At 42.4% G+C, this 23064-nt stretch overlaps 1 protein-coding gene across 1 annotated transcript in view; it reads left to right on the plus strand.

Annotated features, from left to right (window-relative positions):
• The window catches only part of LOC145392394 (tetraspanin-2A-like), a 71030-nt gene that overhangs the window by 45777 nt on the left and 2189 nt on the right, over positions 1-23064 (plus strand). Inside the window, exons 3-6 of the mRNA XM_080266796.1 lie at positions 3356-3457; positions 16929-17003; positions 19351-19419; positions 22883-23011. Coding sequence (XP_080122922.1) covers positions 3356-3457; positions 16929-17003; positions 19351-19419; positions 22883-23011 — 375 coding nt within the window. The remainder of the gene's footprint in view (positions 1-3355; positions 3458-16928; positions 17004-19350; positions 19420-22882; positions 23012-23064) is intronic.

The raw sequence follows: 23064 nt of genomic DNA on the forward strand, positions 1-23064 counted from the left end.
AGCTTGGTACCAATTTTGTGGCTATCCTTTGTATTCCTTCTGGTTTTCTGGTATGTTTTTTCTAGTGTGGCGACCATATCACAGCTGCGTGTTCCAGTCTCGATCTTGTGGTCACTGTTAACTACTCAGCATCTCATCATCCATATGATTAAATACCACTGTCATAGTGGTCAGTATTCCTTTTCTTTTGTCTTCCATATTATTTCATCTCCCATATCGTACACATATCATGGTCTCTTATCACTGACTCCCATTTGCAGTACATGACATTTATTAATTCTGAGTTAAATTTTCCACGTTTGACTCCACATGTAGATTTTATCTAGATCTTTTTGCGGTTCCATACAATAATTTACTCCTTTAATATGTTTTATAATTTTTGCATCGTCACCAAATAAACTCATATACTCAACTCTTCTGGCATGTCATTTATATATATACTGTATATATATTAAGAACATAACTGGGGCCAACACGAACCCTGGGGCACTCCACTAGTTACCTTTTTCCACAGGGAAAACTTGTCTCATATTACGGTTCTTATATGTCTATCAAATAATTTTCCATCCTTTTCAACAGTTTTCCTTGTACACCTCCACAGGTTTTCAGTTTCGATAATAAACTTCCCTGTCGCACTCCATCAAAAGCCATCTTTAAATCCAGGTAAATACAGACTTCCCATCCTTCCCTTTCTTAAACAATGTCTGTCACTCTACTATAGAAGTTCAGCAAGTTCGTAACACAAGACGACTCTTCTTCTAAATCCATATTGTTTGGACGTTCTTACCGAATGCCCTTCAAGGAGTGTTTTTCATCTTTTTCTAATGACATTTTCACATAGTTTGCAGACTAGACTAGTGAGGAAGACCAGTCTGTAGTTAAGCGGGTCCTCCCTGTCACCACCTTTATAAATCGGAACTATTTTTGCTGTTTTCCATTCAGTAGGTAGCTTCCCACTTTCTGTGGAAAACCTCATGATATCATAACTAGGCCACACTTTTTGGTCTGCACATTCTTTCAAGATCCAGCCAGCTACTTCATCTGGTTCCATTGCCTTTCTCTCATCTGTACCCTTCATCAACTGGCGTATCTCATTTCTCTCAACAACTACAGTTTCCAGTTTCAGGGGTTGCGTCTCTGTTACAGGTTCTAGGAATTCCTCTTCTGTTACAACTACCGACTGCAGTTTATTATTCATTATGTTACACATTTCCTCATCTTTTTCATGTATTGCATCGCCGTCTCTCAATCTTAATATGCTGTTCTTTGTTCTCATTGACTATTAACAGACCTGTATAACGGCATGGGTTCTTTTTTTGCTTTTATTAACGATATCCATCTCGTATTTTTGTTCCTTCTCTCTTCTTACAATTACATACCGTATTCATTTTTTATTTCTTTGTACTTTTCTCAAGCTTTTCGGTATATCTTTTTTGTTACTTTATCCCATGCTGTATTCCTAATTTCATGTGCCTCCCAACACCTTTTATTAAATCAATCTTTGTGTCTTCCTTTGCAGCAACTTTAGGAACATGGTTTCTGACTCCCTCCCCGTATATTTTCATAAAGATATTATGTTTCTCCTTGATATTTTTCCCCCCTCTCAGTTTCACTCCAGTCCATATTTCCGAAATATTGTCTTAAGGAGTCAAATATCGCTCTCCCATAGTTATATCTGTTCTGTCGATATGTCTCTTCACTTTCTCCCGTGTCCCCACCCAATGCCTCCGTCTCCATAACCAGGTGGTCACTTTCCTAGGGGGCAGTGATACTGTAATTTCTGCATGTCATTACAATTTCCTGAAAAAATCAGGTCCGATCTTGATGGTGTGTGTGTGTGTGTGTGTGTGTGTGTGTGTGTGTGTGTGTGTGTGTGTGTGTGTGTGTGTGAATGTTATTAAAAATATATAGTAGTGCAAAATAACTTTCTAATAGTCATAATAAAATGCCCAACAATGTATTTCCAAATTAAAGACCAAGATTATGTCAGAAATAAATCAAAGTGTGCCGGCAGTAAACTCTCAATGGCTGTAGTGAAAGGCTGATGACTTGCATTTTTTAGCGGTATTGAGATTGCAAGATTGTCTGATATTTTGAGATATAATTATTACACACTGAATGTTAATTTATTTATAATAACTGTAAAAGTAACGAGTGTTTCCTGTGTGTGGGTGTGGGTGTGTGTGGATGTGTACAGTATATGTGTACGAGTGTGTATGTGTACAAGTATGTGTACTGTGTATGTTTCCGTGTGTGTGTGTGTGTGTGTGTGTGTGTGTGTGTGTGTTAGGTGAGGTTGTATAACTGCGACCACAGGTGAGAAAGCTCACGTCATAACCTCCTTTCACAAATTCTCTCTCTCTCTCTCTCTCTCTCTCTCTCTCTCTCTCTCTCTCTCTCTCGTTCGGTCAGTGTGTTTGTCTGTCATTTAATATTATCACTTCCATCTCACTCGTCTCGCTCCCAGACGTAGGAAGTAAAGTGTGCGTGAAATTTGATGTCATGTGAACGTTCGAACGCAGCGCTCAGATGTCTTTCTGGTGGCTGTGTGTGTGTGTGTGTGTGTGTGTGTGTGTGTGTGTGTGTGTGTGTGTGTGTGTGTAATAAAGTTTTAGGTGCAGTTTGGTTTTAGCCCTACTGCGTGTCCTTAATAAATGTACCACTCCGCTGAACAGGGACCGATTTATTTATTTTTTTTTTTTAAGGAGGGGATACCGTTGGGCCTCTTCATTCTGAGTGGTGACGTATTACCTCGATAAAAACGTCTGGCTTTACGCATAACTGGTTAAAAACGTTTTCGAGAAATCATGATGTCGACATTCATTGTATATTTCACTAATATACCAAGAGTTATACATGCATAATTACATACATGCGTTGACCACATACATACCAGTACTTCATAACTTTCTGAAAACTCATCGGGTTTGATAATGGTACTTAGTGAGTCCTTTCATGCTAGGAACAACTTTAGTATTTTGTTCCAGCTATCGCCAAACGATTTTATTCTGCTGTGAGTCAGTCGGATGAGCATGAGTGTTACCTCTTCAGACCGATGACGTAGTTTGCATTTTATTCTTACCGTCCAGACGATTTTATTCAGTTTAAGAGAGATGTATTTTTTAGCTGAGGGAGCTAGATACAGCCTCATCATCACCTTTTGTTGTATGTACTGTCTCTCCACGACGACACCCCTCCTCCTAAGCTGAATACAATTGCCTGTTAAGTAGCACGACTGAAGCGGGGGGGGGGGGGAAAGCTCATGGCATTGAAGAGGCTAAAACATCGTAACCATTGCCATAGTTCTCACCCCACGGGCACTAATGACGTATTCAATTCCCTCCTTCCTTGCCAGATCTTCACCTACAGCGTCCTGGGTGTGGGCTTCCTCTTCTTCCTAACCGGCCTGGTAGGGTGGCTTGCCGGAGCGTCGGAGGTGTTGTGCGTCCTGAGATTGGTGAGTTAACCCTCCCTTCCTGGTACTGTTTTCTAGTTGAAGATGGGTGATTTTTATTTAACTGAGAGTGAGTCATAGGAGCCCGAAAGTTAAGCAACATGCTGGGAGGGGAGAGGGGGCAGGCTTCGTAGTGTCGCCTTGATCTCTCTCTCTCTCTCTCTCTAAATTTCCTATTTATTTATATGATGGAGGGAGGGGTGAGTTGGGGGAGGGGAGTCAAATGGTGGGTGACAGAGTGACTTGGAGGCGTTTTGTCTGCGGCCACCCTTTTGCGGGATTAGGGCGTCGGGCTATAGATAGATAGGTAGATAGATAGATTTTTGTCATCATTTATTTGTTGGCACGATACAGTTTTTTCTTTAATCCTCTTCCTCCCGATTGCCCACATACGGTTTTGCTTTTATTTAATCCGAGTATTTATGGCGTATTCCCGTTCTATTTTATTTATTTATATTTATTTTATTTACATGTTTTTATTTTCTCGTTAATTGACTAATAAAGTACATTATTTTCTGTTCCTTCCCTTCACATTCGCGTAGTTTTAGCCATGGTATTACCTTCACACTCTTAGATTTCTCTGCGTAACCTGTGCATTGTTTTGTGGTGTGCGGGTAGTGTTTGCGTCTTAACCTTATTATCCCAAGTGTGGTTTTCCTCTTTAGCTTGCTTATATATTTTTTTAACCCGTATGTAGATAGGTAGGTAGATAGATTGATAGATGTTTAGATAGATGGGTATAGATTTAGGTAGATGGATGTAGATAGATACAGACTTTGATTGACATGAAGCGTCTCTCCTTATCTGAAGTACATGAGTATGAAATACTGTAGATGTCCTGCAGAAAGAATATGTTTGCCAGGCATATGAGAACAATGCCTACTTGTTCTAGTTAGAAAAAAAAAAGTGAAATAAGCCCTCACAACGCTGAAACCATTAATCGTACGTCACCCATTTTCATAGGGTAGATCTCATGATCTCTCCCCACCACAGTTTCAACGCATCCCACCATTTATTCATGTTATTTATTGTTCTCCATGCTTATTCCTTTACTCCCCCAGCACACTCGTTCTGCAAGGGTGTCTCCAGATAACCTTACCCACACTGCAGTTACTAATCCTACAACACCGATTTCACAGAACATACTTTTCCTACCCCAGTCACTCTAGTCCACCAACATTTCAGGCCATCCCACCCACTCCTTTGCTGACCACACCCATTCCTTTATCCCCTCCTTCCATTCCTTTCCCCCCATTTGACTGTTCCATGGGTCGACGCAGGGCACGCGGTCGAGGAAAGTCCATTGTCTGGGTAATTATAAGTGTTGAATAATTTGCTTCGATGGATAAATTAGAAAGGTATTCATAATTGCTTTTCCGGAATTAAAAGTGTTGAATGATTGGGCTTCGTGCGTGAGTGCAGTGAATTTAGGTGTAGCACTATCAGTAGGCTATGTGAGATTTTGCGTGCAGCCATATTGTAACCAGTACTTTAACGTGACTAAAAGCTCGTTATATCATGCATGCATTCGTTACATCAGCTTTACGTTAAAATTGGGGAGGCGCTTATTAGATCACTGTTTGATTCCTTCACTTCGATGGCGTATTTATTAGCCAGACTCCCAACAGACAGTATTATCCAATGATTTTTATGCACCTGTAGTTGTGAAGGTGTTAATGAAGGCTATAACCCCTCCATTTCGAAAACCTATCCTCATCTGAATAAAACTGACAGCTAGAATGAAACAAAATACACCATCGGATTCAGATTATTAGAACTCTGTCATGTATTAGTTGTCTGTTTAAAACTAATAGCATTTTATATCAGTATGTTAACCTAAGAAGAAACGGGAGCTAATGATTTCCGTATTGGACTGTGGTAAACGCCCGTGGGTTTTACACGCGCCAAGCAGATCTCCCATTGGATTAGAAAAAACTGTGACTAAACTTATCGTACATTCGTTATTTTACTTACAGTGTTAAAAACTCTTCATGCAGTCATTATTTTGTCATTCCTGCTACTTATATCACATGAAACATTTGTTGTCCCTTATATAATATTAATCATGCATTCGTTACTGGAGACAATGGCAAGTTCATGCAGTATTTCGAATACACAGGTTAGCATAATAATACACCATCCCCTTGGTGGAAGCTAATAGTTTTCGTTTGCATTTAGTTTTTCCTTTTGAATGGAAATGTAAAACCATGTTTATAAACAGGGGGTGAGACTCATTATGCTATGGTACTTTCGAGAGCCACTCTCCTTGTCCCAACCTCTTCCGTTCTCCACGTATACAGTATATTGAAAAAGTATTAAGAGGCCCCGAAGTTCATATTGTTTGAATCATTCAGCAAGTCTGCACAGTTAACAGGCATTGCTGTTAGGCCATGAGCCAGCAGAGGGGGGAACATGTACCCCGCCAGGATCTTCCGTGGGTGGCCTCATTTTGTTCAGGAGACACATCTGATCACAAAAACAAGATGTTAACAGAAATCCATAGGGATCGGAGAAAGTTATGGTAAATTTTCCAAGATTGCCGCCATGAATTCAGGCATTATCTCTAATTTACTCAGTTATCTTACAGACGACATATATTAACTAATTTATTGGTCAAAATCACGTTTTTAGTGAGAAGAGTGTTCAATAATTATGTTAACCATGAACCAGTCCAGGTTTTGCTATACAGCAATATATCTAATCAGAATATTGCACATAAAATGACACTTTCTGGGATAATTAAATGCATTGTTTATGTTTTCTTTTGAAAGTAAAAGTACACATATTAACAACGGTTTCTATGAACACTAGATGTTATGCATGAAATGATCATTTTTATTATATGCATGATATTCACTTCAGCAACCATTTTGAGAGGTCATAGCAACACCATGTTCAAACAGTGAACATGTGCGTATGTCTCATTTACAAGTGTATATACTGCTCCCAGCCCTTGCCATGCATTATTATGATAAATGAAAAACTTGGGCTATTTTTAGCCATACAGGTACCTAACAGAAAGTAAACCTGGCTTGGTCATTGGGTTTGTCCTGTACTGATAGTGGTTGCTAAGGTGATAAAAGTGTAAAAACTTCAGGATTCATATAAAACTTCTAAGAGCCATGATTATTTTGATGAAGTACAGTTTTCTCGCACAGTCAGACCTTCCACTTCATGTATGTTTCAAGATTTTATAAATGTGTATTAGCACAAAGTTTCTGGGAAAAGTATATAGAATCAGTAGTCATCCTCTATGTCACTGTCAGTCAGCTCTCACAAATCCTCATTATCGTCTTCACTACCACTGTCATAGCCCTCTACATCCTTGTCAGCAAGAATCCTACAGTCATCCACAAGGATTTGTGGTAGGCAGTTTCCTTCATACCATAGAGGCACCATTTCACCATCTACATTTGTCCAACCATGACCATCCGTAGCACTGGGTACTTCAATGATAGGTTTACTTGCACTTCTCCATATTGCCATCTGATAGTTTGCTCTGCGAATGTGTTGTATGAGCGCCCTCCTGCATGGTTGAAAACTGGAGAGGTCGATATTCTGCAGGTTGCTTAGTTTTCCAGATTTACTTTCACATTTTTCTTTGATAAGGATACATCTCAGTTCATCTACACTTGTGATACGACTTCTTCCGTATATTGCACATGTGAATGCTTTCAGACCAGAAATGACCTCTTTTGGGACGCACCATTCTTCTCCAAGTTTAGCAAGTACCCTCTGGAACCCTTTTGAGCAAGAATATCCAGTCGAGTTGAGGTTGCATACACGACACGTGACTGGAATTTTGAACCTTCAAGCTGCACAAACGATAACTGTTTCCCATAGTGCTTTGTGAGTTGTGAGTTTCACCATCAAATTTTCTATCCGGTACCTAGGGTTAGCAAATGGAGTTTCTTCTAGTGCAGAAGTATATTTTACTTTCAGATCTTTCAGAAGCATCACATCTTGACTCTGTATTATTCTGTCTTCTATTGTAGCACACACTTTACGAAAGGCACTACTATGGGTTGCTTCCATGTCAGTTTGTTGCGACATCTTACTGTTATCTGTGCTAAGTCAAAGTGGCTTTCGAGTATAGTCTTTGCGACAGCTTGGATGATATTGAGCTTCACATGCAAACAAGTCATAACCCTTAATCTTCCTTAATAATGGGTAGTCATTTTTAGATTCTGCTGACTGGAGAACTGTTTCACCTCCATCAAATTCAAACTTGGCAAGTGGTTCTGTTGTCCATGCAACTTTCCTTTTCATTTTGCATCTTCCTTTTTTGTCACAAAATATACACTCTGCAGGGAAGATAATTCCTACATTTGATTTATTCCTCTGAGACCTGGATGTTAAACTTTCTTCAGGTATAAGGCGATTCAGGTTGCCAGTAAAGCGTTGATAACAGTCCTGATGATAACCTAAATTTTGTTCCTCTGAATATGAAGAAGGGATTTGTATGCATATTTCTGACATTCTGTTCGGTGATCCTTTGGGCTGCACCATCCTCCGTCTACATATGTCCTGAAGTTTGTTGAAACATTCTTCAGAAAGCACTGTGAATTTATCGGAAGTGCTTCCGGGAAAATGTATAATACACTTTGGTGAAAGATCACCACTTTCCTTAACAGTCTCTAAAATACCACCACCACCATCTAAGTCAGGTTCCCCTTTATGTCTTTTCCTTGGGTTACTCATGCTTCTAGCCCAAACATGGACATGCAGCTACAACCAACACCTGGAAATGAAGGTAGCGTATTAGCACACATAATATCTATCAATTTTTTTTTTTTTTTAATAATTTGGGCGACCATTAAAATTTTAGGGGACCTACCCAAAGGCCAAGCATGCTTTATTTTCTGTTAGGTACTGGTACCTGTACGGTTAAAAATAGCCCAAGCTTATTATTTAGCCATCACAACCGTGCATGGCAAGGGCTGGGAGCAGTATACACACTTGTAAATGAGACATGCACACATGTTCACTGTTTGAACATGGTGTTGGTATGACCTCTCAAAATGGTTGCTGAAGTGAATATCATGCATATAATAAAAATGATCAATTCATGCATAACATCTAGTGTTCATAGAAACCGTTGTTAATATGTGTACTCTTACTTTCAAAAGAAAACATAAACAATGCATTTAATCCCAGAAAGTGTCATTTTATGTGCAATATTCTGATTAGATATATTGCTGTATAGCAAAACCTGGACTGGTTCATGGTTAACATAATTATTGAACACTCTGGTCACTAAAAACGTGATTTTGACCAATAAATTAGTAACTGAGTAAATTAGTGATTATGCCTGAATTCATGGCGGCAATCTTGGAAAATTGACCATAACTTTCTCCGATCCCTATGGATTTCTGTTAACATCTTGTTTTTGTGATCAGAAGTGTCTCCTGAACAAAATGAGGCCACCCACGGAGGATCCTGGGGGGAGGGGGGGTACAAGATACCCTCCCCTTGGCTCATGGTGTATGTGAGAGGCGCCGTCTCCCGTTGCACAGTCCGACTTATGCACGCCTGCCTATACGTATGGTTGAACCCCATCATTGAAGGAACTCCTATTTTATTAATTTTTTAGAACGGCCGGATGGCTTTATTCAAATTAGATTTTTTGAACTTGAAAGGTTAGATATAATGTCCATAAATCTCTTCAGTACTAACGCAGAACCGCAGGCCAAATAAAAGCTCCAATAGTAGCATAGAGAGAGAGAGAGAGAGAGAGAGAGAGAGAGCCTCTGAGTGTGCGTTTCGTACACCGGTGAACCAGGGTTCGCGCCCCGCCAGGGTAATTAACTTTGGAAGTGTTCACCCGGCCACGTACTGCATTGGCGGACACAAGGGGTGACTATAAAGTATGCTTGCACCCATTCGGCTTGCGCGGGTCGAAAACACTTGGTTCACAGACTACACACACATCCAAAGCCACTCCAACACAACAGTTACACTTACAAGCACATCTCACCCTACATACTGTACAATCTCTACCAAACAGCCTAAGCCACTTGGTAGAGATACATTGGCTGTATCATCCCGACTTCGGTCGGGATAGGCCGGTCCTGCAGTGGATACACGAACGGCTGATGATGAGATATATGTATACTATATATATATATATGTATATATATACTAATATATATATATACTATTTTATATATATATATATACTATTTTTTATATATATACTATTTTATATATATATATATATATATATATATATATATATATATATATATATATATATATATATATATATATATATATATATATATATATATATATATATATATATATATATATATATATATATATATATACTGTATACTATTATATATATATATATATATATATATATATATATATATATATATATATATATATATATACAGTATGAAAGAAACTACTTTATCTGACTCCGACTGAAGGGGTTAAACCTCGTCAGTGATTATTAAGTCACCTTTATCGCATTTAAATCGGCGTAACACGCGGGCTCATTAATTTTGCTGTGGCGAACCATCCCACCGAGGAAAAACACCCGCGTCAGGCCTTGTTGACTACTACAACGTAACAACGCTGGGAGAAAGTGGAATTGTTGACCCTTGTGTACTAATGTTTGGCAAGTGTTTCAGTGACAGTTTTCACGTTTTTATTGTCGGCCTTCGGGAGAGGGGAAAAAAAATGTTGGTATTATGTTAAAAGTTCACCTGCGCTCCCCTGCCGACTATGGTGTTGGAAGATATTACCAGATTAACAGCGATATAGAAAAGTATGAGAAGAAAGAGTATAATACTCCATGACGTTCCAGAAGAGTGAGAAATACAAGTAGGGAAGGCAGGACGCAGTGATGGCACGAACTGTTGGCGGGCTTTCACCTGTGTTCGTACGTCTCTGGAAATTAAGTGGAGTGTTTTCTCTTTCCTAGGATATATTGTATTACAGGAGCCAGCTAAGGGGGAAGATGAGAGGATTAGCAGGCTGCCTGAGAACATATGACCTGTTGAAAAAGAATATAGAGAGAAAGACGAAAGTTAAATGGAAACATGAGAGGATTAGGAGGCTGCCTGTGAATATAGTACCTGTAAAAAGAAGAGAGGAAGGCAGATGAATAGACCCTTCCGTATGGTAAAAATGGTTAGCGAGGAATATGGAGAGAACTGAGGAGTGGAAGCAGGCTGCTATGAGAACAGTTTAATGTAATATTATCAGTCCTGATTCAGGCCAATGACGTATTTTATTCATGATTCCATCCTACGACTTTGCTTAGCTTGGGATTATTTTTAGTTTTGTCATTATATGCAAACTTCATTATTCCCATTGGTGCGAGAGATCTTTCATGAGTTGAGTAAAATTGTCTGGAGGTAGCAAGACTACGCTTGTCATCGCCGAGGGGGAAAAAATCAAATGCCGAAGAGAATATATCAACCGTGTAACAGAAAGACAAAATTTCAAGAAGAAAGGAGAGGTATTGACTGTCAAGGGAATAAATTATCCGAGAAGTTAAAAAATTTATCGCTTCCCGCCAGTGAGCGAAAGTTAAATAAACAGACAATCCGACTGTAACAGGAAGGCAAATTTTAAAGAGATTAGAGGGAAAGAGGCTGCCAAGAAAATGAATTAGGCGAGAAGTAAAGAAAAAAAAAGAAAAAGTCACTGCCCGCCTCGTGAGTGAAAGTAACAGCGTAACAGCAACAGTACGGGCGGTTCGTGAAAGGCGGTATCTGGTGACTTGGAAAATGGCTGTCGAGGATGTCAAATGTGCGGAGTAGAGACGTATAGGGTCTCTAGTGCGGAGGAAGAGGGAGTGGGGTTGGGGGCCAGTTGTTGCTTGCCGTTGTATATGGCTCAGTTTGGGTTGGTACTGGGCTCATGTTTGGGGGACGCTTTGACTTGAACTCGAGCGCCACTAACTGCTACAGAGGAGGTTAAAGAAGTCTCCTTACTTGCTTCTTAATTTATGGGGTGGACGGTCAAAAGCTAACGCCAGTCGCAACAGTCCAATTAGCCAAACCTGCACCATACACCAGTCACAACTGCTATCATCTGTTTCCCCGTCTGTGCTTTCTCCCAGCCCTACCCTCCTAACATTACTATGACTCCCCTTCAGCCGTTGCGTAAAATCAGTCGGGCGTAGGCTAAACTGCAGATTTGGGTGTTTGATATGATTGGCTTGGACGCGGTGACCCACGCCAAGTATAATTATGTGATAACCATAAATTTGTTAATTTTTTGCGCAGGCGTGTCGGAAAAATGGCTAGGCTGGTATCATATTGTAGGTCCGGGCTAGGATTACAGGCTGTTATGCAACGTATTCTGGGTTCAGCTTCTTGAACTCAGCATACGGGCATGGACTTGGGTTCTTTTGTTCAGGGCCGGGACAGAGCATGCAACAAAGGAATAGGGCTCAAACACAGGCTAACCAGTCTTACACGTATATTACCTTATAAACGTACAGTGGACTTGCATAATACAAAACACAGCACAGCACTATATATGGGACATAAGGATCACACAGAGTCAAGGCCACAGGTAGGTGCAGGTGGTGGCCAAGTGTGGGAGGGGGGCCGTCAGGGGTGCGCTCTCGGGAGAGGCTTTGGTCTCGGGCTGCACACTCAGGTGTCTGGTGTAGGCTGGAGGGCGTCGTGGTGGGAGGCCCTTTCTGGTGGGGGCCTTACGGGTGTGGTGGCCCTTGGGACTGGGGCCAAATAGGGCCAGTAGGTGCACTGCTCAGCGCCTGCCCTTGGCTGTGGTGGGAGTCCTGGTGTAGGGTCCAGGCTGGTCCGGGGCCGGGGTCGTTGGGGCGCCCCTCGAGGCCGGGGGGCTGTGGTCTCATCAGGAGGAGGAGCCTGTCAGGGGTCGTCTGCAGCCGCTCACTCTCGGGGAGTCCAACAGCTGCTGGGGGCGTCGGTGGCTCGGTTGCAGGGACAGGACACCCAGGCTCACAACAGGTCTGCTCCAGACACTCTCCAACAGAAGCCCTGTAGGGGAGCAATCTCCACCCTTAGTGGTACAGGTTGAGGGGTGTCTCGCTTGGCCTCTGGAGGGGCGGCCCGAGCCAGGGACGTCGCCTTTGGCAGGAGCCCTCAGGGTAATGGAGGAGGGACGACCAGTGGTCTCTCCCTCGGCTAGGCGGGTCCAATGGACTCTGCCAGAACTCCATTCCGAGGCAGTAGAAGAAGGTCCGGAGGACTCTCCTTTCGCCTGGTAGGTCCAGAGGATTCTGCCAAGGCTCCTTGCTGGGGTAGTGGAGGAATGAGGTCCAGAGGACTCTCCCTCCGCCAGACAAATCCAGTGGAATTTGCTGGGGCACCACCCGTCCCGGGGACAGCAGGAGGAGGAAGTCCAGTGGACTTTCTGACTCCTGCGGCAGATCCACTGGACTCTACCGCTGTCCTGCTGCCAGGGGAAAGTCACAGCCTAGGGGTATCTGGTGGATTCCCCCTCTGTGGCAGGTCCGGTGGACTCTACCACAGCTCTGCTTCCTTCCCTGGGACTACAGGTGGGGAAAGTCCGATAGACGTTCTGATGCCCCTGCTCCCGAAGGTGGGTGGCAGAAGAGGGAGGTTTGATGGACTCTCCCTCTACAGCAGGTCTGGTGGACTCTTCCTCTACAGCAGGTTCAGTGGACTCTGCTCCGCCTTCTGCTCCCCTTGGGATACATAGGTCTAGGAAGACTGGTGGTCTTTCCTCTTCTTGTGATGGCAGGTCCGGTGGGCTCTACTGCCAAGGGCCTACATGGGACTGTATGAAAACAAGTCCCACCCTGAGTCTTGTGAGTGCTGGTCTGACTGGAGTGTAGTGTACCAGCACTGCATACCTCTTGTTGGATCTGCTTGAGAGGAAGAGGGATGCATGGTGAAGCGGGACATAGGACCATCTGGCCCTGGCACTCTGCGCGCTCTGCATGCCTCCCCATGGTTCCACCGTGGGGTGGGTGTTATGCCACCTCTTCTGTGGCTCCTCCATGGGGTGGGTATTTCACAGGCTATATGATTTGTATTAGGCATTTTTGTCATTCCATATTATTTGGTGACATATTATTATTATTACTCCCAAGGTGGATGAAAAGCTAATGACAGGGAGAGCTGGAGCTCCCGTTTCATCAGCCCGTGGGAGTAGGTCCCGACCATCCCCTTTGTTGAACTTTTTCAGTGTCTCAGTAACACAGAGAGTAGGCCAGCATGCTCTCCAATACAAGTTTCTCTAACTGTCAACAGCAAACTACATGCACAGTACACACTTCACTTCCTTTTCCAAAATTAAAAAAATCATGGCAGCACTACACGTGGCCTCGGAGTCCCTGGGGGGGGGGACCATAAATGCCCCCACCTTCCGCTACTCTCCCGGTGATGACTCGAGCTGCTTGGAACCACTGTCTGACTCTCTTCTTCTACATTTCTGCAACATTCGCGGCCTTTCCTCTAACATTCGCTCTGTTGAGCACCACCTCTCCCTCTCTAAACCTCACCTTCTTTTTCTAACTGAGACTCAGCTGTCTGAGGCAGCTGACAACAAACCCTTTTCTGCATCCTCCTGCTTTCTCTATACTCATTTCAAAGCCAAAGGTGGATGTTGCGTCTATGTACGCAACGACTTATCTTCCTCTCGTGTTCCTGAACTCGATTCTTCTGAATTCTCTACACTCTGGCTTCGGCTTTCCTGCCATTCTCTGACTAAATATGTCTGCGCTGTTTACTTATCTCCTAATTCAAACCAACTATCAAAAATTCTTTGACTATCTTACTTCTGTGATGGAACACATTCTATCCATTTCTCCTTTCTCTGAAATCTCCATTCTAGGAGATTTCAATGTTCACCACCACCTTTGGCTCTCCTCTTCTTTCACTAATCCACCTGGTGAACTAGCCTACACCTTTTCTATCCTTAACCCTTTAAATGCGGCCGTGAACAGTCGACCCCCCTCCCCTCCCGAGTGGCGGGGTTGTATCGTGGTTTGAGTACCTGTAGGAAAATATTAGCCAAAAATCTGAGATTAACCCTAGAACATTATACTTGGTATGGCAGATAGTACTTACATTCAGCTTTCTCCAGAGACAGGTGTTGAGCCTTCGTGGACTACCCAAGGACTTGTGGAGACTTGCAAAGTTGGGTAACCAAATCTTCACTTTCACACCTCCAGCAACCTGGTTTCCCCTCTACCACAGCCCCATTCTGTGACAGTAAACTTTATACTACAATGTAAAGGTAGTTTGGAATCCGTATTTGTACAATAAGCACTAAAAATAAGGCTAAAATCAACGGAGCATACGGCCGACATGCAGCGCGGTAGCGGTCTTCCCGTCACTCGACAAACATTTCTATTTTCACAGCTAAAAACATGTATACTACATTATTTTCAATCATATTACTTCCCAAAAGATCACCGCGGCACGCTTTTTATTCTGCCTTACGCCCGTCACTTTATTCTCGTTCCTGTCAGCCGCTTGCACTGACTCGGAAGAGCTAGAACTCGCCATAATGTCACTTTGAAAGCCTGCGGTAAACTAACGCTAACCATGGGCAAACCGTGCGAAAAAAAGCTAGTGTTACAACCGGGGAAACAAGCATTTCCTATTAGCATAAACTGCTTGTGAGAGGAGAGCGCAGATTTACAGTTCTGAGCAGTCAGAGCACTGCCATGTATCACAGCCAGGCTGGCTGGGCCGTGGTGGTGGGGGGGAGGGGGAAAAAAACGCGATACTTGGCAACAACGGAGGTAGTAGTACAAAGGTAAAGTATGCTAATTGTAGCTAAATGGTGGTGGTACTGATAGACAATACCAGCTGGAGCCTGTTTGCCCGCGGTTATTCAAAATTTACTAGAATCGCAAACGCGACGTTCCGCTGTTATGTCCATTTCACCGAGCGTCGCAAACGCGACGATCCGCGTTTAAAGGGTTAATGACCTAGAGCCGCTTGTACAGCACCCTACCTGTATCCCTGACCGCCTTGGAGAGAGCTCCAACATACTTGACCTCTTCCTACTACCAATACGTCTGCATATACACTTAATCTTTTCTCTCCGTTGGGCTCCTCCGATCACAACCTTATCACCTTAACCTGTCCTATCGCTCCGGTATGGCCTGTGGACCCTCCAAAGAAGCGTCGTCTGTGGCACTTTGGAGCTGCGGACTGGGGGGCCCTCAGGCAGTACTTCTTTGATTTTCCCTGGAATTTTTATTGCTTCCATGGCTGGGAGCCATCTGAGTGTGCCTTGCGCATTACGGAGGTTATTCTCTCAGGCATGGAAGCATACATTCCTTTCTCATATCCTCTGACTGATGCAAGAAAGCCTTGGTTTAATCACGCTTGTTCTAATGCTGTCCGCAACAGGGAGAGGGCCTATAATAGGTACCGGAGCCAACCCACCCGTGAATCACATCTTTTATACATTTCTGTCCAGAATCATGCTAAGTCTGTTCTTCGCTCTTCTAAAAATAATTTCATCCGTACTAAATGCTCTCAACTCTCCAACTTGAATTCTTCCCACTCCTTCTGGCACCTTGCCAAAAACCTTTTTAACAACTTTACCTCATCATCCTTCCCTCCTCTTTTCTACTCTGATGGCTCTGTAGCTATTTCTTCTACTGATAAAGCAGATCTCTTCGCTCAGACTTTCTCCTCCAATTCCACCTTAGACGATTCCGGTGCTGTTCCTCCATCACTTCCCCCCTCTGACTCTGACTTCCTCATGGCTGGCATTAAAATTTCTTCAGCTGATATATTTTCTGCCATCACAGGCCTCAGTATTAATAAGGGATATGGGCCTGATGGAGTCCCTCCTCTTGTTCTCAAGAACTGTGCTTCTGGGCTTACACCCTGCCTAGGCAAGCTCTTACGCCTTTGTCTATCAACTTGTACCTTTCCTTCTTGCTGGAAGTTTGCTCTCATTCAGCCAGTCCCAAAGAAGGGTGACCTTTCCCAACCCTCTAACTATCGTCCAATTGCTTTAACATCCTGTATCTCAAAAGTTTTCGAGCGTATTTTTTATTAGTACACGAATTGAACTCCTTGTAAGCGAGATGGGCAGCAAAGAGTGGCCCATATCCGGGGTTACCCCGAGTACGCGACATTGCCCTCCCAAGAAGCAATAACAGGTAAAGGTGAGCAGCCATATTCTTGTTGGTTTAGTTAAGCCATATCCTTGTTGATTTACCTAGTAAAGCCATAATCTTGTTGGTTTACTTTATCTTAGGTAATATGTCTTAGATAGTTTCCCTGTATAATACAATACTTAGGTCTGAAAGGCGTCTCAAGGGTTGCCCATGAAGGGGGGTGCCACCCATAAGTAATTTTTCCCATAAGTTTATGTATTCACAGTACCTGAATTCCTAGTACACGATGTCCTCTGCTGCCCACATAGACATGTACTAGGGGGATGTACTGTATATATTTATATATATATATATATAATAAAACCTGAAATGTATGACCTAAACTGTACTTAACACTGCTCCTTTTTGCAGTACCTAACTCTTCTGATCCTGGCTGTGGCAGCAGAGATAAGTGGCTTACTGGCACTCAACATCCTTCAGACCAGGGTATGTGTGCCACTAATAAGTTTTGTGTGTGTGTGTGTGTGTGTGTGTGTGTGTCTGTCTGTCTGTCTGTCTGTCTGTCTGCCTGCCTGCCTGTCTGTCTGTCTGTCTGTCTGTCTGTCTGTCTGTGAATATTGTTTGTAAGAATTGACTGTACATGGGCCACTTAACTATTTTGTAATGAGATGCATACCTGTACTAAGTGTGACTCAACAGCTGCCCCTCATCTTGTATGAGTATTCTTTTGCACTATATTCCATGCACATCAGTCTTAATTTAATATTATAGTAATGTAAAATACCCCCTCTTACTGCTAAGCAGAGGGCATAAATATAACACACAAAACCACTTACAGTATACATATGAAGGCAGGCTTGTATCATGGAAGCACAGACATGCATTTACTCGATCAGCATAGTTGTTAAAATCAAACATAGAAACATAAATGAAGTCACAGATGAAAATACAGATATGTGAGCAGACTGAACTACACATGTATTTACTTACTTTATAAAGTACAGGTACAGTATATAGCAGTGAGGGGAGAGAGCTGTGGTAACCTGGATGATGCAGAGGCCTTGTATCCCAGAATATTGAGTTAAAAAACTGCCACAGGCTCAAAAGCCTAAGTTAAGGAGATGAACACTGTGGCTAAGCACCTCATGGTGTCTGTCCCTACCTGTGTCTCTACATTTACCTTTTACATCCATTTCATAATCATCTCCTCCTCCTCCTCCTCCTCCTCCTCCTCCTCCTCCTCCTCCTCCAACCTAAGGATGTGGAGAGGGAGAATCCAAAAACATTGAAAGAGAAAGTGGGAGAATTATCACCAGCATACCCAGTGAAAGAACCACTTAGCCCTTCACACATCGTTCAAGCCCCAGGGATGCTGATTCCGCTTTACACTCCTAACACTGTGCTTGTATTATTATTTTCTTTCTTTATTGATGCACTTCACATACATTTGCCAGAGAGTCATTCTGTTGAATATTAAGTTCAAAAGGGGTGCCAAACCCTTGTCATGTGCTTCTCCATACATACTGTACTTCATCCAACCAACTTGATTACCTATCAGCTTTCACGCTTTATCAACTTCCATGCCTGACATTCTCTCACACATTAAGCATATCCATCCACTTTCTTGACCTACCATGCCGTCTCCCTGTCTTCAGACTCATTCACATATATGCATTTCTTCACTGTTTTTTACATTCATTCTTGTAATGTGACCATACCTCTCAAACATGCCTTGTTTTATCATGTTACCAGAAGACTTGCTTACTGCATGTGATTTGTGGATCACATTATTTTTCTTACTGTCACTCCACGTAGTCCTTAATAGTCTTGCCTCCATTGTTCTCTTTGAACTGATGCCCAACCAGATTTGCACATACATAAGTTAATGTGGACAGGAACACAACTTCATTCAATTCTCTTGCAACCTCCATACTCAGACTTCTTTTTCACATCAAAGTTATTTTTTTCCCAACACAAGTGTATTCTCCATTTCCATTGCACATTTACCTCTTTTTTATATTACTGTATTGAGGTACTTAACCATTGCAGTCCAAGGACATTGTACCACAGGTGAATTAAATAACGTAATGTTAGGCAGAATTAAATGATAAAGTTATACTCAGGTTGAAAGACTTATTTGTGACATTTCTGGTCCTTGCAGTGTAGGATTGCCTTGCTAGAGCTGATTACAACTAGCATTTGCCAGAATAAAGCAGAAAAGATGTAGCATGATTGCATTAGACTTCTTCACCAGCTGAAGTCTCCATTCTTCGGTACCTCATACTTAAGAGCCATCTTCTCTCTCACTGGCCATCAGTTTACACTGAAACCATACCACTCACAGATGTTCACAAAACTCTAAACAACTTTGCTAAGCTCTTAGTACTACAGTTGTAAGCAACACAGCATCATCTGCATGCATAATATTTGGGATACTAAATCCTTCACAGTTTAGTCTCCATGCCCACCCTTATATCCACAACTTGAGTTTTAACCTCTCCCATTACCTAATGAATAGAAATGGTATATACAGTATTGTGTTGAATGGCTGTGGTGACATTAGCCACTCAGTTAGACATTTACTTCTCTTACACATGCTCTTTCAAATATTTCCATCTACTCCTTACTTACACTAGTTAGTATTCATCCAATCTTATCCTTTTTTTTTTTTTTTTTTTTCCCACATTTTTGCAACTCTTTGATATAGTTTCTGCTTTTCCATCATGAGGTCACAAATTAGTAACCATAGTTGACCAAAATATTGCATGCCAGTACTGTCTATCCACATTTTGTGACAATCATGTAAAGTTGTATTGTGTATTTCTCATTTCAGATGGATGATATTCTGATCAATGGCTGGGCTGAAGTGAATCAGGGTACTCGCAACATTGTTCAGAATAATGTAAGTGATTGCCAGAATTTATTATTATTTTTATCTCAGCCTAGACTTTCACTGAGTGATGGGGTGTGAGGTAAAATGCATAATCAAAGAAAGAGAAAGCACAAAGGTAAAACTATCAATCAGCATGCCCAGTGAAACGGACTTGATAATCAGTCACATGTCATTCAAGGCTTCATAATCATAGATTTTTAAGATTATTTGGACATACCCTTTTTGTATTGGCAAAATGTGGTCATGTGGGGTGCAACAGCGATATTAACCCATTAGCTCCCAGGGCTACTATGGGAGGGCCGTAAGGGTACTATACTCATTTTTTTGTCATTGAGGCAAAGGTGCATGTGACAGGTTGGTGATGATTGGCTGAATGCAACATGTCTGAATAACATTTACTAACCCAAGTTTCCCCCTCAGATATATGTTGTCAATTAGCAATACTAACAAGTAATGAGATTATAAAGTAATGTTGCATTCAGCCAATCTTCACCTACCAGTCAAGTGCATCTTCGCCTCAATAAAAAAAACTGAGTATAGGCGTACCACCCTCCACCTATCGGTTCATAGTCGCAGAGCTCATAGGTCCCTATCCCAGGGTTCCCCCCTTTATTAACTTTCATGAATGCCCAGTCCCATCCTATGTTGAGGACACTGGGCTCAAATAGATTAAGGAAATGATAATTTCACCTGTGTTTAACCCATTAGCTCCAACGGCTGCTGTGGGAGGGACTGGGACGTACAGGTACTAGGCATACCGCCCTCTGCCTCTCGGCTCAGAGTTGCGAAGCTCGTAGGTCCCCGCCCCAGGGTTCCCCCCTTTGTTAACCTTCGAGAATGCTCAATTCCGTCTCCTATTAGAGGACACTGGACTCAAATGGGTTAAGGGGTGCACAGGGGTTGTGTGTGTGGTACAAGAATGTAAACAGGAAAAGGATCCTGGAAATAGGGGAGGCAGCAAACATAAGTGTGTGCAACATGATTTATAGGAAAAAGAGAGAGAGTAGGTTGATTACATATGAATCAGGAAGCATCAGTAGCCAGATTGGCTATTTCCTGGTCAGGAGGGTTGGTGGGTGATTTGTGAAGAATGTTAAAGTTCTAGGGAGCAGAGAGTGTGTGCAACAACACAAATTACTGATATGAGACATGGTGTTAAAGAAGCACTCAGGAGGAGAATGTGAAAGTTAAAAAACAGACAGTAAAGGATGCCATCTATAGAAGGTTGAATAAAGTGGTGGCCAAACATGGAACTGTAGACAAAAAATTAATGAGAAGCACAGAGTTCTCAAGAACAGTCTCTTGAGTGTCACTGATTCAGTTCATGGATGAACAAAGGGCCTACCAAGGCATAAGGTAACATGGTGGTGGGATGAGGATGTAGGAACCACACTTAAGGAGAAACGAACACTTTTCCAGGAATGGAAAAGGAGTGGTACGAGAGAGGAATGCTTGGTTGCCAAGCTTAGGGCCAGAAAGGATTTATACAGTGCAAATTCTTAGTCTCAGAGACTTTTGCTGGATAACCTTAATAGTGCCACTAGGAAGAATGTGGTATTGTGGCAAAACAGATGAAGACAGAAAACAGGGGTATCATTGGTGAGTAGTGTGCGAAGATTGAAGGAAAAGTAGTGGTAGACATTGAAGATACTAAAGATGCCTGGAGACAGCGTTATAACTGGTTGCCGAATGAAGAGTTTGAAAGGAGCAGGGAAGGTTTGGAGTCAGTGGATCTGCTGTTTGGCCCTTGGTCTTTGATTGATCCTGCTACTGTGAGCAGGGTAATTGGCAGGATGCAGTTTGGGAAGGCAGATGTGTGTCTGGGTTGGCAGCTGAAATGTTGAATGCCTCAGGGGATATAGGAGAGGGTTTAGTTACTGACATGATAAATTTGATTATACAGTACTCTATATGAGTATGTTGTTCCAGATGGCTGGCTGTAGTGTGATTGTGTATAAGGGAAAGGGTGATACCCTGGAGAGAGGAGACTATAGAGGCATAAAACTTTTGGACCAGATAATGAAAGTAATGGAGAGAGTCATGGAAGGTATGATAAAGGAAAGGGTGAATATTGACGAAGTACAGTTTGGGTTTACACCAGGGAGAGGGACCACTGATGCAATATTCATTGTCCAACAGCTTCAGGAAAAATATATAAAAAAAGATGAGGGAGCCCTTGACAGAGTCCCTAGGGAGGTGGTGAAGTGGGTAATGAGAAAGCTTGGTATCAAGGAGTGAAGTTGGTTCTAGGAATGTATGAGGGTGCTCGCACCCTGGTGAAGGTGAATGGAGATTTGAGTAATGAGTTTTCTATGAATGTTGGTGTGCATCAGGGGTCAGTCTTGGCCCACTTATTTTTTATCATGGTGCATGAAAGTCTGTCATGGGACTTCAGAAATGGACTCCTGTGGGAGATGTTGTATGCTGATAACTTGGTGGTAATTGTGGAATATGAGAGGGAGGAGGAAGAAAGATTTAGGCAGTGGAGAGATGGAATTGGGTACAAGGGTTTGAGGGTAAACTCGGATAAAACAAAAGTAATGATATTTAGTGCTGGTGGTGCTACTGTCAAAGCAGAGGGAGTATGGCCTTGTTCAGTTTGCCATAAGGTTATGGGAAGTAACTCCACCTTGTGCAGTGTTTCTGATAAGTGGGTGCATAAGAGATGTAGTGGTATTAGAGGTAGGTTGCAAAATAATGCTGATTTCATATGTGTGGTTTATCTGGGAGAGCATGTAGAGATTGAGAGGCATGAAAAGATTGATCTTGCTGGAAAGTCTCTTGAGGGTGTCGAGGAATTTTCCTATTTGGACACGTGTGCAGGAGGTGTGGCTGGAGCTAGCTCTGTGGCTAGGGTAAGAAGTGGTTGGAGGAAGTTCAAGGAGCTGTTGCATCTCCTGATTTTGAGAGGACTCTGTCTCCATACAAAGGGGTCTTTGTATGCAGCTATACAGCATGTGTTAGGAGTGTAATGCTGTATGGTAGTGAGACCTGGGAGTATAGGAAGAAAATATTCTTAGGCTAAAATGAACAAAATGATAATGAGTAGATGGATGTGTAATGCATCCTTGAATTAAAGGCCTGGAGGGCCAGAATTGCAAATGAAGAGTTGAGAGGAAGGATGGAACTTGAATATATTAATGTTGCAATGAAGAGGGGTAGATTGAGGTGGTTTGGGCATGTTGAAAGGAAGATGACAACTGGATGTGAAAGGTGTGAGGTGTGAATGTCAAGGGTAGGGTTGCAAGAGGCAGACCAGCAAAGACCTGGAAGGAGGTCATAGAGTGTAACCTCAGGGATAAGGAACTGAATAGGAGGGCTACCAGAGATCATGCTTTGTGGAAAGCTCCATTAGGTGATTTAGGCTGATGCATGCAGGCATATTGGAGTCTTTATGAACAAAATAAATAAAGCAAATTAAAGCATAGTAATTCAAGATCTTCTGAATTATCTGCATATTATTATATTCCAGTTCAATTGTTGTGGGTTTTATGGACCAAAGGAATTTGCCTACACCAACTACCCAATCAGTAACTCCTGCTATGACACTGTGCAGGAGGCCACAGCTGACTCCGTCACAAATGCTCAGCAACTCAAGCAGGTATGTAGAAACTCTGATCATCAGCAGGTAAAGAAAATTTATCAGGACACATG

The sequence above is a fragment of the Coenobita brevimanus genome, chromosome 22, assembly GCF_032717465.1.
Source record: "Coenobita brevimanus isolate Jiangsu-jjx chromosome 22, ASM3271746v2, whole genome shotgun sequence".
Classification (NCBI taxonomy): Eukaryota; Metazoa; Arthropoda; class Malacostraca; order Decapoda; family Coenobitidae; genus Coenobita; species Coenobita brevimanus.